This window comes from Bombina bombina, chromosome 6 (genome assembly GCF_027579735.1).
Source record: "Bombina bombina isolate aBomBom1 chromosome 6, aBomBom1.pri, whole genome shotgun sequence".
NCBI lineage: Eukaryota > Metazoa > Chordata > Amphibia > Anura > Bombinatoridae > Bombina > Bombina bombina.
Genome location: NC_069504.1, coordinates 377,144,733 through 377,162,733, shown reverse-complemented (window position 1 = coordinate 377,162,733; position 18,001 = coordinate 377,144,733). Strand labels below are relative to the sequence as shown.

Genomic DNA, 18,001 nt, shown 5'->3' with positions numbered 1-18,001 from the left:
TAAAAAAAAAAATTGTTTATAACATGGAACATAGTATAATGTATAGCCTTGAGACTTGTTTTAAGCAAAAATCATAGGCATTCCATTAATAATACATTATAATATTTTGTATAAAATATGAATTAATTTAGCTCAGTTGAAATATTAACCAATGATATAATAGCTAATAAACTTCTTGCTTCTTCAACTTTTTCTATGTTTTCTTATTATACATTATTCACTGTTTTTACTCTAAAAGTCTTGATAGATTTCCCATTATACATTTAAACCATTGGGCTCTTTGGCATCTAAATAAAAAAATAATTGTCTAATATAATAAGTTGTGCCTAATAACAGCCTTATTTCTCTTGTAAGGTGTATCCAGTCCACGGATCATCCATTACTTGTGGGATATTCTCATTCCCAACAGGAAGTTGCAAGAGGACACCCACAGCAGAGCTGTAATATAGCTCCTCCCCTAACTGTCATAGCCAGTCATTCTCTTGCAACTCTCAACAAGCTAGGATGTTGTAGGAGAGAGTGGTTAAATATAGTTAGTTTATTTTCTTCAATCAAAAGTTTGTTATTTTTAAATAGTACCGGAGTTGTGCTATTTTATCTCAGGCAGTAAATGGAAGAAGAATCTGCCTGAGGTTTCTATGATCTTAGCAGGTTGTAACTAAGATCCATTGCTATTCTCACATATGTCTGAGGGGATTACACAGATGAGGTAACTTCAGCGAGAGAATGGCGTGCAGTTTATTCTGCTATCAGGTATGTGCAGTTATAATTTTTTCTAGAGATGGAAAACACTAGAAAATGCTGCTGATACCGGATTAATGTAAGTTAAGCCTGAATACAGTGATTTAATAACGACTGGTATCATGCTTACTCCCAGGGGTAATACCCTTATGATATTGCAATATAAACGTTTGCTGGCATGTTTAATCGTTTTTATATATGCATTGGTGATAAAACTTTATTGGGGCCTAGTTTTTTCCACATGGCTGGCTTAAATTTTGACTAGAAACAGTTTTACTGAGGCTTTCCACTGTTATAGTATAAAAGTTACAGTTGGTGCAGTTAAAATTACAAACTGTGACATCAGCTTCCCTCAGGAGTCCCTGTATGCTATAGGACATCTCTAAAGGGCTCAAAGGCTTTCCAAAGTCGTTTATTGGGTAAGGTAGGACCACAGCTTGCTGTGGCAGTTGGTTGTGACTGTTAAAAAAACAAACAAAAAAAAAACATCTATTTCGTTTTTTTTTTATCCAAGGGGTTAATCATCCATTTGCAAGTGGATGCAATGCTCTGCTAGCCTATTACATACACTGTAAAAATTTCGTTTGATTTACTGCATTTTTTCACTGTTTTTCAAATTCTGACAAAATTTGTTTCTCTTAAAGGCACAGTACCGTTTTTTATATTTGCTTGTTAACTTGATTTAAAGTGTTTTCCAAGCTTGCTAGTCTCATTGCTAGTCTGTATAAACATGTCTGACATAGAAGAAACTCCTTGTTCATTATGTTTAAAAGCCATGGTGGAACCCCCTCTTAGAATGTGTACCAAATGTACTGATTTCATTTTATGCAATAAAGATCATATTCTATTTTAAAAAAAATTATCACCAGAGGAATCTGACGAGGGGAAAGTTATGCCGACTAACTCTCCCCACGTGTCAGACCCTTTGACTCCCGCCCAAGGGACTCACGCTCAAATGGCGCCAAGTACATCTAGGGCGCCCATAGCGTTTACTTTACAAGACATGGCGGCAGTCATGGATAATACACTGTCAGCGGTATTAGCCAGACTACCTGAACTTAGAGGTTAGCGAGATAGCTCTGGGGTGAGACAAAATGCTTTAAGAACCATGTCTGATACTGCCTCACAATATGCAGAAGCTGAGGAAGGAGAGCTTCAGTCAGTGGGTGATGTTAATGACTCAGGAAAGATACCTGATTCTAATATTTCTACATTTAAATTTAAGCTTGAACACCTCCGCGTGTTACTTAGGGAGGTTTTAGCTGCTCTGAATGACTGTGATACCATTGCAGTGCCAGAGAAATTTTGTAGACTGGATAAATGCTTTGCAGTGCCGGTGTGTACTGATGTTTTTCCAATACCTAAAAGGTTTACAGAAATTATTAATAAGGAATGGGATAGACCAGGTGTGCCGTTCTCTTCCCCTCCTATTTTTAGAAAAATGTTTTCCAATAGACGCCACCACACGGGACTTATGGCAGACCTAAGGTGGAGGGAGCAGTTTCTACTCTAGCAAAGCGTACTACTATCCCTGTCGAGGACAGTTGTGCTTTTTTAGAGCCAATGGATAAAAAATTAGAAGGTTACCTTAAGAAAATATTTATTCAACAAAGTTTTATCCTACAGCCCATTGCATGCATTGCCCCTGTCACTGCTGCTGCGGCGTACTGGTTTGAGTCTCTGGAAGAGGCTTTACAGGTAGAGACTCCATTGGATGACATACTTGGAAAACTTAGAGCACTTAAGCTAGCCAATTCTTTTATTCTGATGCCATTGTTCATTTGAATAAACTAACGGCTAAGAATTCTGGTTTTGCTATACAGGCGCACAGAGCGCTATGGCTTAAATCATGGTCAGCTGACGTGACTTTAAAATCTAAGCTACTTAACATTCCCTTCAAGGGGCAGACCCTATTCGGGCCTGGTTTGAAGGAGATTATTGCTGATATCACGGGAGGAAAAGGTTGTGCCCTTCCTCAGGACAGGTCCAAATCTAGGGCCAAACAGTTTAATTTTCGTGCCTTTCGAAACTTCAAGGCAGGTGCGGCATCAACTTCCTCTAATAATAAACAAGAGGGAACTTTTGCTCAATCCAAGACGGTCTGGAGACCAAACCAGACCTGGAAAAAAGGTAAGCAGGTCAAAAAGCCTGCTGCTGCCTCTAAGACAGCATGAAGGAACGACCCCCTATCCGGTAACGGATCTAATAGGGGGCAGACTTTCACTCTTTGCCCAGGCGTGGGCAAGAGATGTTCAGGATCCCTGGGCGTTGGAAATTATATCCCAGGGATATCTTCTGGACTTCAAAGCTTCCCCCCCAAAAGGGAGATTTCACCTTTCACAATTATCTGCAAACCAGATAAAGAGTGAGGCATTTCTTACACTGTGTACGAGACCTCCTAGTTATGGGAGTGATCCATCCAGTTCCAAAGGAGGAACAGGAACAGGGTTTTTACTCAAATCTGTTTGTGGTTCCCAAAAAAGAGGGAACCTTCAGACCGATTTTGGATCTAAAGATCTTAAACAAATTCCTCAAAGTTCCGTCGTTCAAGATGGAAACTATTCGTACCATCCTACCACTGATCCAGGAGGGTCAATATATGACTACAGTGGATCTAAAGGATGCTTATCTTCACATTCCGATACACAAAGATCATCATCGGTTTCTCAGGTTTGCCTTTCAAGACAGGCATTACCAGTTGTAGCTCTTCCCTTTGGATTAGCTACAGCCCCAAGAATCTTTACAAAGGTTCTAGGGTCGCTTTTGGCGGTCCTAAGGCCGCAGGGCATAGCAGTAGCCCCTTATTTAGACGACATCCTGATACAGGCGTCAAACTTCCAAATTGCCAAGTCTCATACGGACGTAGTACTGGCATTTCTGAGGTCGCATGGGTGGAAAGTGAACGAGGAAAAGTGTTCTCTATCCCCACTCACAAGAGTTTCCTTTCTAGGGACTCTGATAGATTCTGTAGAAATGAAAATTTACCTTCACGGAGTCTAGGTTATCAAAGCTTCTAAATTCCTGTTGGGTTCTTCATTCCATTCCGCACCCTTTGGTGGCTCAGTGTATGGAAGTAATCGGCTTAATGGTAGCGGCAATGGACATAGTGCCGTTTGCACGCTTACATCTCAGACTATGCAGGCTCAGTCAGTGGAGCGGGGATTACACAGATTTGGCCCCTCAACTGAATCTGGACCAAGAGACCAGGGATCCTCTTCCCTGGTGGCTATCTCGGGTCCATCTGTCCAAAGGTATGACCTTCGCAGGCCAGATTGGACTATTGTAACAACAAATGCCAGCCTTCTAGGTTGGGGTGCAGTCTGGAACTCCCTGAAGGCTCGGGGATCGTGGACTCAGGAGGAGTCTCTCCTTCCAATAAATATTCTGGAACTAAGAGCGATATTCAAGGCTCTTCAGGTTTGGCCTCAGTTAGCAACTCTGAGGTACATCAGATTTCAGTCGGTCAACATCACGACTGTAGCTTACATCAACCATCGAGGGGGAACAAGAAGTTCCCTAGAGATGTTAGAAGTTTCAAAAATAATTCACTGGGCAGAGATTCACTCTTGCCACCTATCAGCTATCCATATCTCCAGGTGTAGAGCACTGGGAGGCGGATTTTCTAAGTCGTCAGACTTTTCATCCGGGAGAGTGGGAACTCCATCCGGAGGTATTTGCACAACTGATTCTCCGTTGGGGCAAACCAGAACTGGATCTCATGGCGTCTCGCCAGAACGCCAAGCTTCCGTGTTACGGATCCAGGTCCAGGGATCCCAAGGCGACACTGATAGATACTCTAGCAGCGCCCTGGTCTTTCAACCTGGCTTATGTGTTTCCACCGTTTCCTCTGCTCACTCGACTGGTTGCCAAGATCAAGCAGGAGAGAGCATCAGTGATTCTGATAGCACCTGCGTGGCCACGCAGGACCTGGTATGCAGATCTAGTGGACATGTCATCCTTTCCACCATGGTCTCTGCCTCTGAGACAGGACCTTCTACTTCAGGATCCTTTCAACCATCCAAATCTAATTTCTCTGAGGCTGACTGCCTGGAGATTGAATGCTTGATTTTATCAAAGCGTGGCTTCTCCGAGTCAGTTATTGATACCTTAATACAGGCACGAAAGCCTGTCACCAGGAAAATTTACCATAAGGTATGGCGTAGATATCTTTATTGGTGTGAATCCAAGGGTTACTCATGGAGTATGGTCAGGTTTCCTAGGATTTTATCTTTTCTCCAAGAAGGTTTGGAAAAAGGATTGTCAGCTAGTTTCTTAAAGGGACAGATTTTTGCTCTGTCTATTCTTTTGCACTAGCGTCTGGCAGATGTTCCAGACGTTCAGGCATTTTGTCGGGCTTTAGTTTGAATCAAGCCTGTGTTTAAACCTGTTGCTCCACCATGGAGCTTAAACTTGGTTCTTAAGGTTCTTCAAGGAGATCCGTTTGAACCTCTTCATTCCATAGATATCAAACTTTTATCTTGGAAAGTTCTTTTTTTTTTTTTTTTTTGGTAGCTATTTCCTCGGCTCGTAGAGTCTCTGAGCTATCTGCCTTACAATGTGATTCTCCTTATCTGATTTTTCATACGGATAAGGTAGTCCTGCGTACCAAACCTGGGTTCTTACCTAAGGTGGTATCTAACAAGAATATCAATCAAGAGATTGTGGTTCCATCCTTGTGTTACACAATCTGGACGTGGTCTGTGCTTTAAAGTTTTACTTACAAGCTACTAAAGATTTTCGTCAAACATCTGCTTTGTTTGTTGTCTACTCTGGACAGAGGAGAGGTCAAAAGGCTTTGGCAACCTCTTTTTCTTTTTGGCTAAGAAGCTTAATCCGCTTAGCCTATGAGACTGCTGGACAGCAGCCTCCTGAAAGGATTACAGCTCATTCCACTAGAGCTGTGGCTTCCACTTGGGCCTTTAAAAATGAGGCTTCTGTTGAACAGATTTCCAAGGCGGCGACTTGGTCTTCGCTTCATACTTTTTCAAAATTTTACAAATTTGATACTTTTGCTTCTTCGGAGGCTATATTTGGGAGAAAGGTTTTACAGGCAGTGTTTCCTTCCATTTAAGTTCCTGCCTTGTCCCTCCCTTCATCCGTGTACTTTAGCTTTGGTATTGGTATCCCACAAGTAATGGATGATCCGTGGACTGGATACACCTTACAAGAGAAAACACAATTTATGCTTACCTGATAAATTTATTTCTCTTGTGGTGTATCCAGTCCACGGCCCGCCCTGCCATTTTAAGGCAGGTAATTTTTAAATTTAAACTACAGTAACCACTGCACCCTATGGTTCCTCCTTTCTCGGCTTGTTTTCGGTCGAATGACTGGCTATGACAGTTAGGGGAGGAGCTATATTACAGCTCTGCTGTGGGTGTCCTCTTGCAACTTCCTGTTGGGAATGAGAATATCCAACAAGTAATGGATGATCCGTGGACTGGATAAACCACAAGAGAAATAAATTTATCAGGTAAGCATAAATTGTGTTTTTATATCCTCCTAACTTTGATGGGAGTACAAAATCAGTTGCTAAGATGCTTGTTTTTCCCCATAGTGTTTTGCTACATGAGTTTCCAGCTGTATTATTTAGATAGAATTCAAGTGCTCCTGTGAGATCTTTTAGTGTCTTGCTCATGCACCATAAATGCTGTTATCCACAGACTTTGTGTGTAGTCGTATACAACAAGTGAGTGAAGGTACAGCACAGTGTAGCCAAATCAAGTCCAACTATATATAGTGCACGGGAGAAAAAGGGTCCTGCAGTCCCCCAAATACAGACAGAGTAATGGAATACTCCCAGCACTGTTTCTTTTGGGAAAGCATCCTTTATTGAAGTATCAAAGAATAAAACAACAGCCACGTTTCAGGCCTACATAGCCCTTAAGGCTGTGACACACTGCAAGCAGAGCAACGCGCAGCGTGTACATGCAGCTGTGTGCGCTCAGTGTGTCCTGCCTTTTCATCTCTGAGCACTCTGCTGCATCAGGTCGCGTAGCTGAGCGCTCAGAGATGAAATATCTGAACTTCAGAAGCGATGCGACGCGGAGCGAAGCAACTGCTTTGCCTCGCGTCGCTCCTGCAGTGTGTCACAGCCTTTATTCATGCTGTACAATACAGGTAAAGCACCTCAATTTATACCACCTGTGGTTAACAAATTAACTCTTAATTGACATGTGCATATCATCTTCTCTACGGCATACTGCCATCTTGTGGAAGTTTAACAGTAGGTACTCCACCTGTAGATTATAATAAAAATGTGTTTAAAAACAATTCTCAAATATTGTTACCAACTATACAGTCTCAAATCTAATCCTAATGAGAAAAAAAGCATAATAATACATATAAAAACTTTACAGAAACAAATGTAAATCATAATCTCTGTTTAAACCAATCGGATAAAGGGTGCCTAATTGATGTATCCACCATACCTCTCTTTTTTTCAAGAGAAGTTCCCTATTGCCCCCTCTCCTGAGCCTAGGGATGTGATCTATTATTTGGAATCTTAATTGGCTGACAGTATGTACTGCCATAGTGAAATGGGCAGACACTGGCAATGTCATATCCTTATTTCCAATACTGGATTTATGGGCACTAATAGTTTCCCCTACATAGCCATGCCCACATGGGCATTTAAGGAGATACACAACATATTTTGTATCACATGTATAGAAACCTTTTATCTCCCTTTTTTAATTGTCTTTAATTTGGGCAATGTGTGTACCTTTAACCATTGAATTGCATTGTGCGCAGCCCAGACATGGATAGGTACCTTTCTTAGGGGTGGTTAAATAATGAATACCTCTCGGTTTGTTACTCCCTACATCTGCACGTACAAACATATCTTTAAGATTTTTTACTCTCTTAAATGATTGTAGGGGAGGTGTTTGAAACTCAACAACATTAGGGAAGGATTTACTAAGTAGGTACCAATGTTTTCTAAGGACTGAAGTGATTCTATCACTATATTCATTAAATTCTGTATAGAATATCAGCCTGCTCTTATTGGTGTCCTTTTCTTTTAATGACATGTTTCTATTGAGGGATTCATGTTTACATTGTGTAACTATCTCCTTTGGATAACCCCTGTCTAAAAATTTGTTAGCCATCTGATCTAGCCTTATTTCCTGGAGTTCCTTATCTTTTACGTTGCGTATTGTCCTGCAAAACTGGCTCTTGGGGATGGCTTTAAATACCCTTTGAGGATGAAAGCTTTTAAAGTGTAGCAAAGTGTTAGGATCCGTTGGTTTGCTATAAATATCTGTTGTTAATTTATTATTTTGTTTATATACAGTAGTATCCAAAAAATTTACTTTTGCTATAGAGCACTCCAGGGTAAATTTTAAACTATTGGTCGATATAGCAAAGCCATATTCTGCAATTCTCTTGATATAAACGATACTCATCGTTTATATCAAGAGAATTGCAGAATATGGCTTCGCTATATCGACGATGTGTTTGGCGTATGGGGGGGGGGGTCACATTGGAGTTCCTACAAGAATATGTAGAGCATTTGAATAATGCTACCAATAGTTTAAAATTTACCCTGGAGTGCTATATAGCAAAGGTTAGTTTTTTGGATACTACTGTATATAAACAAAATAATAAATTAACAACAGATATTTATAGCAAACCAACGGATCGTAACACTTTGCTACACTTTAAAAGCTTTCATCCTCAAAGGGCATTTAAAGCCATCCCCAAGAGCCAGTTTTGGAGGACAATACGCAATGTAAAAGATAAAGAACTCCAGGACATAAGGCTAGATCAGATGGCTAACAAATTTTTAGACAGGGGTTATCCAAAGGAGATAGTTACACAATGTAATCATGAATCCCTCAATAGAAACATGTCATTAAAAGAAAAGGACACCAATAAGAACAGGTTGATATTCTGTACAGAATTTAATGAATATAGTGATAGAATCACTTCGGTCCTTAGAAAACATTGGTACCTACTTAGTAAATCCCCCCCTAATGTTGTTGAGTTTCAAAAACCTCCCCTACAATCATTTAAGAGAGTAAAAATCTTAAAGATACGTTAGTATGTGCAGATGTAGGGAGTAACAAACCAAGAGGTATTAATTATTTAACCACCCCTAAGAAAGGTACCTATCCATGTCTGGGCTGCGCACAATGCAATTCAGTGATTAAAGGGTCACACATTGCCCAAATTAATGACAATTAAAAAAGGGAGATAAAAGGTTCTATACATGTGATACAGAATATGTTGTTTATCTCCTTAAATGCCCATGTGGGCGTGGCTATGTAGGGGAAACTATTCGCCCCGTTAAGGATAGGATTAGTGCCCATAAATCCAATATTAGAAATAAGGATATGACATTGCCAGTGTCTGCCCATTTCACTATGGCAGGACATACTGTCAGCCAATTAAGATTCCAAATAATAGATCACATCCCTAGGCTCAGGAGAGGGGGCAATAGGGAACTTCTCTTGAAAAAAGAGAGGTATGGTGGGTACATCAATTAGGCACCCTTTATCCGATTGGTTTAAACAGAGATTATGATTTACATTTGTTTCTGTAAAGTTTTTATATGTATTATTATGTTTTTTTCTCATTAGGATTAGATTTGAGACTGTATAGTTAGTAACAATATTTGAGAATTGTTTTTAAACAAATTGTTATTATAATCTACAGGTGGAGTACCTACTGTTAAACTTCCACTAGATGGCAGTATGCCGTAGAGAAGATGATATGCACATGTCAATTAAGAGTTAATTTGTTAACCACAGGTGGTATAAATTGAGGTGCTTTACCTGTATTGTACAGCATGAATAAGGGCAATGAAGGCCCGAAACGTAGCTGTTGTTTTATTCTTTGATACTTCAATAAAGGATGTTTTCCTCAAAGAAACAGTGCTGGGATGGGAGTATTTTATAACTATATATATATATTATAAATGCTGTGGCACAGTCCTTTCTAACTCTGATGTTAAATGCTTTGCCAGTTGAACTTGAGCTAAACATATTTACAACCTGTATATGCTCACAGCATTTGTAAGGGTGCTTTCCGCACTTTTTAGTTAACCCCTGTTCATTGCTTGTTAATTTAATGATGTTCCCACTCTCAAACACACATTTATTAGAGACTTCTTAATGTCATCACTTCTCTTGGAGTGAATTTGCAACCTTCCTATAGAATTAATTCTAAATCTGGATGTTACTTTTTATGGCATTACACCAGTTACTTTTTATGGCATTACAATGGTGTTTGTTTTGTCAGTTATAGTTAGTGGCATATTTTATTTCTCTAAATTGTCTCTATTAATAAAATCCTTTCTCAGTGTTTTTTTTTCAGTCTATCCTGTCAATATCTCTAATTTGTTGTTGCATATTTAGTAAGCCCCTCTCCACCAGTCTGTCTACCAGCTATTTATTATTGTCCGCACAGTTGCATCTTATGATTTGGCTGTGGGTATGCTCATTAGCCTTATGATTTGGCTGTGGGTATGCTCTTTAGTCTTATGATTTGTCTGTGAGTATGCTCATTAGCCTTATGATTTGTCTGTGGGTATGCTCATTAGCCTTATGATTTGGCTGTGGGTATGCTCATTAGTCTTATGATTTGGCCGTGGGTATGCTCATTAGCCTTATGATTTGTCTGTGGGTATGCTCATTAGCCTTATGATTTGGCTGTGGGTATGCTCATTAGCCTTATGATTTGGCTGTGGGTATGCTCATTAGCCTTATGATTTGGCTGTGGGTATGCTCTTTAGCCTAATGATTTGGCTGTGGTATGCTCATTAGCCTTATGATTTGGCTGTAAATATGCTCTTTATCCTTATGATTTGGCTGTGGGTATGCTCATTAGCCTTATGATTTGGCTGTGGGTATGCTCTTTAGCCTAATGATTTGGCTGTGGGTATGCTCATTAGCCTTATGATTTGACTGTGGGTATGCTCATTAGCCTTATGATTTGGCTGTGGGTATGCTCTTTAGCCTTATGATTTGGCTGTGGGTATGCTCATTAGCCTTGTGATTTGGCTGTGGGTATGCTCTTTGGCCTTATGATTTGGCTGTGGGTATGCTCATTAGCCTTGTGATTTGGCTGTGGGTATGCTCTTTAGCCTAATGATTTGACTGTGGGTATGCTCTTTAGCCTAATGATTTGGCTGTGGGTATGCTCTTTAGCCTAATGATTTGGCTGTGGATATGCTCATTAGCCTTGTGATTTGGCTGTGGGTATGCTCTTTAGCCTTATGATTTGGCTGTGGGTATGCTATTTAGCCTTATGATTTGGCTGTGTGTATGCTCTTTATCCTTATGATTTGGCTTTGGGTATGCTCTTTAGCCTTATGATTTGGCTGTGGGTATGCTCATTAGCCTTATGATTTGGCTGTGTGTATGCTCTTTAGCCTTATGATTTGGCTGTGGGTATGCTCTTTAGCCTTGTGATTTGGCTGTGTGTATGCTCTTTAGCCTTATGATTTGGCTGTGGGTATGCTCATTAGCCTTATGATTTGGCTGTGGGTATGCTCATTAGCCTTGTGATTTGGCTGTGGGTATGCTCTTTAGCCTAATGATTTGACTGTGGGTATGCTCTTTAGCCTAATGATTTGGCTGTGGGTATGCTCTTTAGCCTAATGATTTGGCTGTGGATATGCTCATTAGCCTTGTGATTTGGCTGTGGGTATGCTCATTAGCCTTATGATTTGGCTGTGGGTATGCTCATTAGCCTTGTGATTTGGCTGTGGGTATGCTCTTTAGCCTAATGATTTGACTGTGGGTATGCTCTTTAGCCTAATGATTTGGCTGTGGGTATGCTCTTTAGCCTAATGATTTGGCTGTGGATATGCTCATTAGCCTTGTGATTTGGCTGTGGGTATGCTCTTTAGCCTTATGATTTGGCTGTGGGTATGCTCTTTAGCCTTATGATTTGGCTGTGTGTATGCTCTTTAGCCTTATGGTTTGGCTTTGGGTATGCTCTTTAGCCTTATGATTTGGCTGTGGGTATGATCATTAGCCTTATGATTTGGCTGTGTGTATGCTCTTTAGCCTTATGATTTGGCTGTGGGTATGCTCTTTAGCCTTGTGATTTGGCTGTGTGTATGCTCTTTAGCCTTATGATTTGGCTGTGGGTATGCTCATTAGCCTTATGATTTGGCTGTGTGTATGCTCATTAGATTTATAATGTGGCGCCTCCATCTTGGTACACACGTATTGTTGCATTCTGGGATAGAAACAGTGCACTTAAAATGTCAGTAACGTCACTGATCTGTGTAACAGCTGTACCTTGCACTTTGCATTAGCTTACACAATAGAAAGTAGAAGACTTAAATGTTTAGGTTTTTTTGACAGTTTAAAAGTTACATAAATAAAAACAATTAAAACTTAGGAATAACATAGAGAAATGCAGCCACAGCAAAAATGTGCAGCTTCTGCTCTGCATACTAACCTGAAGTGCACGATATGGCTTGTCAAGAATACAGCAGTATGACTGATCTGTGCATGGGAACCACTTCTGTCCAGATGCAGAACTTCACTAACCAGCACTTTTGAAGGGTTAAAATAAGAGAATAGCTTTGAAGAAAGCTGCAGGTACAGGAGGAAAAAGAGCATAGTGAGTAGTAACTGCGCTGCTGTAGTTGTACCCAGCAGTTTAATGTCCCTTTAAGGATTCTATTCCACTTCACCATAAATTCTTTTTCTTTCTCCCAAAGGTGAGGATTTATGCATTGTCAGCCCTAGGGGAAGCATGTCTGTCTGTATATATTTGTGAACAGTAAATTATACCACAGACACAATTCCTTAGATCTTAACATTGAACACAAATATATGTAGCATTTAAAACCAGTGTATAATGTAATGGTTGTCTACCTAGTATCATATAACACCTTCCATTCTGCCTTTATTATCATTTTCCAATTTTGTTGCAACAATTTCTATAAATACGTTTCACTATCAGAGATTTCCAGATACTGATCCTGAATAAATGGATGACACTAGTTGCTGCGCACAACATTAAACAATAAGCAATGGTTACCCCGTTTAGAAACTTTAATTGAAACTTTATTTTGTACTGGGGATAAGAAACTTATTTTCTAGGACTGCTGATGGCTATGTTTACACAGATCTAGGGCCTTTTTATAAGGCACACTTTTTGTTTTTTGCATTTTAGAGTTCAGCGCCTGAGGACACAAACAGATAGTGCAACACCATTGGGCAACCGACCAGGAACTCCAAAAGCCCATAATGATTCCATTGTTCAGCTACTGAAAGCAATGGATGAACTAGACACCCCAGAAAATAAGCCTGAAGGATTAGAAATGTCAGTGTGGGAGCGTTTTTGTCAAAGCAGGAGATCAAAAATTGAGTATGAGCAGCAAGTATGTAATCCTTATACATTTACCTATTTGTGTCTAGTTATTAAAGGGACAGTATACTCCAGAATTGTTATTGTTAAAAAGATAGATAATCCCTTTATTACCCATTCCCCAGTTTTGCATAACCGACAGATTTTATTAATATACTTTTTACCTCTGTGATTACCTTGTATTTACGCCTCTGCAGACTTCCACCTTATTTCAGTTCTTTTGTCAGACTTGCATTTTAGCGAAGAGAACAAAGCAAATGTCTTTCTAATGACACGATGAGTCCACGGATCATCATCAATTACTGTTGGGAATATCACTCATGGCCAGCAGGAGGAGGCAAAGAGCACCACAGCAGAGCTGTTAAGTATCACTTCCCTTCCCAGCAACCCCAGTCATTCTCTTTGCCTCTAGTGCAAAGAGAAGGTGAAGTAATTAGGTGTCCTGATTTAGATTATTCTATCAAGATTTTTTTTATTTTGAAGTCAGGACAGGATTGCTCTGATCTTCCATCACAGTTTAGGTTTAGCTGTACTCCACGTTAGGAACTTGTAAAGTTGGCTTTTCTGCGTTTTCCTAACATGTTGCTGCCCTAGTATAGAAAGCCTGAGTAAATGTACTCTGTCTTTCTCTTTACAAAGGTCTCTGTGAGGAGTGGCATCCTCTCATACTTTGTGAGTCGTCTGACTGCCGGCACTGATGGGGTTAAGGACCCTCTGCTGTTAGTGGGACAAATCCTGAGGGATACTTAGGGCAGTTTGCAGGCACACCAGTCATGTGACTTGGAGACTACGGGTTAATTTCCTTCATAGTAAGGAAGGGGTTAACCACCTTGGGGACTATAGTTAATTTTAGTACTGTAATCTGTACTTGGTCAGCTCCTCTGGTCACGATACTGAAAATAGGGCGCCATTTCTAAGGAGATGCGTTGTTGAGACCATACATTGCTTTATGAGGAGCAATTTCTCTGATGGAGGAATTCCTTCCGTTTCTTTAGGAAGCGGTATGATGCCTTTTTATCACTTTTATTTACTTCTGTACCCTGCACAATTTGTTGTTTAGGCTTAGTATGTTTTTTTTTTTTTTTGGTGCGGCAGGATGAAGCGCGATATATGCGCAATTCATCTCCTTGCCGTCTTCGTGGTCCCGCCTCCTTCTTCTCTGGGAGGAGAAGCGCCATCTTGGACTGCAGTTCGATGAGTCCGCCTCGCTCTCCGTCTGGGAGCGGAGCGTCATTGCCATCTACTCGATATGGAGAGTGGAAAGTGTGGTGAGTAATTCACGCTAATTCAGGCTCTTCACTGTAATTTTGCAAACGGAATTAAGTTACAGTCGGCTGTGTTTTTAACCTTAAGAGGTTTTGTGATGTACCCTAATTCAGGCTCTTCACTGTAATTTTACAAACGAAATTAAGTTACAGTCGGCTGTGTTTTTTAGCCTTAAGAGGGTTTGTGATTTAAATAAAACGAGGGTCAATGTCTTTTTTAATATCTCCTTTACTCTCTGGGATTCCAAAGAAAGAACTTGCTTTTAAATCCCTTTCTTTGCTTTGGTGTGATACACAAGTTTATTACATAGATACATATCTTTAACTAAATTAGAGTTCCTTCACATAAGGAATTATTATTTAATTCTTTAAAAGGTTTTTGTTATCATTGGAACAGAGGTCTGTTCCTAAGTGTATTTATAATTTCAGCAAGTCTATATAAATTTAAAGTGACAGGGTAATTTTAAATATTTTAATTATTTTTAGATTATTGTTTCCAAAACTATTTTCGCCTCATGTCTCCCTGGATGATGCTGTTTAGGCTCGTGCCACAGCTTCTCCTCAAACGTCCCAAGTCATTGTTTATGGCGTCACATGCAGTGCCCTGCAGTTCCTCTCGGGCTCCTGGAGGAGTTATTTGTTGCAAAATTGTCTTCCCAGGTGTCTTCTGGTATCTGTCGCATTGTCTGCTTTTCCTATCTCAAAGGAAAATCTCTAGAGGAAAATTAATTAATCAAATAGTAAGGTTTCTGCTCCGCTCGCTACTATACATATTGCCTTCCTAGTCGGTGGCATCTGAAGGTTAAATCTCTGATTCGGACAGTATAATTCCTTCATCTGGTGCTGAAGTAGTTCTCTTCAGATTCAAGCCTGTGCACCTTTGGATTTAGAAGGGGTTGGCTTCTTGTTAGACTTTGTCTCTCCTGTCATTGTTAACCCTCTAGAATCTAGTAATTTGTATATATACTATGACTCAATGGTAAGATTTCTCCTTTTCTATGCTAGGAGAATTTTTTCTAGTATGGGAGAAGTCAAGGGATTCTTTTTCCCCATATCCTGTCTGTGATAAACTGTCTCCTTTATTATCATGCCGCATGGTACTTAAAGTAGTAGAGGCCTCTATTATCCTAAGATTAGAATTAATGCTCCTTTAAGGATGGAGACTTTTATGGACAAGTGAAGCATCCTCTGGTGCGACGCCTGGTTCTGATTCCACAGAAAGGCTGTTAGGCCAATTTTTTATTTCTGTTGCTAATTTACATCAACACTAAAAATGTTGTTGTTTTAAAAGATAGATAATCCCTTAATTACCCATTCCTTAGTTTTGCATAACCAACACAGTTATATTAATACACCTTTTACCTCTGTAATTACCTTGTATCTAAGCCTCTGTAGACTGCCCCCTTATTTCAGTTCTTTTGACAGACTTGCATTTTAGCCAGTCAGTGCTCACGCCTCGGTAAATTCACGTGCATGAGCCCAATGTTATCTATATGAATCACATGAACTAACGCCCTCTAGTGGTGAAAAACTGTCAAAATGCATTTAGATTAGAGGCGGCCTTCAAGGTCTAAGAAATTAGCATATGACCCTCCTAGGTTTAGCTTTCAACTAAAAATACCAAGAGAACAAAGCAAAATTGGTGATAAAAGTAATTTGGAAAGTTGTTTAAAATGACATGCCCTATTTCAATCATGAAAGTTTTTTTTTGGACTTGACTGTCCCTTTAATTATTGGTCTTTGAGTAAAATGAGAAATAAAATATTTAGACAGATAAGATAAGGAGGTCTGCTCTCCCTACAAATTTACTCATTGAGTAAAATGAGGAATAAAATATTTAGACAGATAAGATAAGGAGGTCTGCTCTCCCTACAAATTCAGTACACTTTATTGGGTTGCGATTTCAATTAGAAGAAATAGATATTTCATGTACGATTTCCCATAAATTTTAAACTTTCCAGCTGGTATAACAAGTCATTGGTAACACATTAAGGGGAAATTACAGTACAGTATCCCTTTAATTTACTATTTTAAGGTTAAAGGAATATTGTACTGTAACATGCTATCCCATTTAATGTGTTCCTAATTATCCATTTAACCTAATGGAGTGTATAATTGTTTACAAATCGGCCTTATATATTTTACATTTTAAATAACCGTTTTTGCCTGTTAATTCCAAGACATGTATTGAAAACGTCAGTACAGCAGTGACAGCAGTACTGGCTATAGAAAAGCTAGTTAAGCAAAAGGTAACTGCTGAAATGGTGGAGGGAGAGAGATAAATAAGTTTAGGTAAAATATAAATTGACATTTGAAAGAGACAGTTACATTTTAGAGAAATATTAGTTTGACAGAGAGAGAAAGAGAAAAACAATATTTTAGTGACAAGATTGAGATTTGAGAAGGCACAGTGTCACTCAAAGTAACCTTTGTATTGACCACTTTCATTACAATATTTGTGTAGGACAGCTTTTCACTCAAGCTCAGCCCATTTGGAATGGTTTCCTGCAGCAGCTTTTAAAATAATGTTATAAGCACATCTTCAGTACAACTAATGAATGAAAATCCATCTAAAATATCGCTAACATTCCAGCTCTGTTTTTTAAAAATGGAGACTTTACCATCACTTTAACACATCATTTGATGTTTAAATTGTGAAGCAAATCCCTGTTATATCTTTTTTCTTTTTCTTAAATGAATTCTATGGCTCAGTGTAGAAAACCTGTGCACTGGGAACACTGTGCTCTTTGGTATTCTGACTGTTTTTGACATACAGGTGACATACAGGTGTTTTATGTAATTGCTGCAGCAGAATATCAATATAAGTAAAGCAAAAAATTCATAGGAACTATCTCAGAACAAGGTTTGTAAACCACTATTCTGGCAGTATAGGAGAGCAGTTCCCCCTTAAACGAGAGACTTTCCATTGGGGTGGCCTTTAATAATGGACTTCAAGTCGTTTTTGTGGGCTATCAATTGAACGGATTTTGGCAGAAACGTTTTTATATATTTAAAAGCATAGTTTCATATTATTCATTTTAGTTTTATCCAACAAATAATGTGGTTTAAATTCCTACTTTAATGAACAAGTTTCTAATCCTATCAATTACATGAAACCCAACATTCTTCTTCTGTGATTCAGGGAGTGTACATTTAAAAAAATATTTCCATTTTACTTCTCTTATGAAATCTGCTTTGTTTTCATGGTTTTCTTTATTGAAGATCATACTTGTGTCTATAACACTACATGGAAGGAAACACTGCTGCCATCTAGTGCCCTTGCAAATGTATAGCATTATTTAAAGGGCTACTAAAGTCTTAATGAAAGTTTCATGATTCAGATAAAGCATGTGGGGCGCGATCCGATATGCAGCGTAGTTTGCGGCGCAAGCGAGGGAACCCCCGTCGCCGCAGTTTCAGCTCGCAACTCGAGCTATCACATATACGGCGCCGTCAAAGGCTAAAGTGCCGTAAGTCTGACAAACCAGCGATGTCCAGAAATCTGCGTAAGTACAAATTTCTGGAGTCGCCAGTGACTTACGGCACTTTAGAAGCTGCCGGTGCCTACAAAACCTGACTAAAGTATGAAATCACCCGTACTGTCTAACACGCCTCCTAAATATAGCCCGACACGTCTAACCCTCTATCCGCTATCCCCCCTC

The 18,001-nt window shown here is 39.5% G+C and overlaps 1 protein-coding gene across 1 annotated transcript in view; it reads left to right on the top strand.

Annotated features, from left to right (window-relative positions):
• Positions 1–18,001, top strand: part of CFAP43 (cilia and flagella associated protein 43) — a 491,704-nt gene that overhangs the window by 329,527 nt on the left and 144,176 nt on the right. Inside the window, exon 32 of the mRNA XM_053717078.1 lies at positions 12,880–13,087. Within this exon, the coding sequence (XP_053573053.1) occupies positions 12,880–13,087 (208 nt within the window). The remainder of the gene's footprint in view (positions 1–12,879; positions 13,088–18,001) is intronic.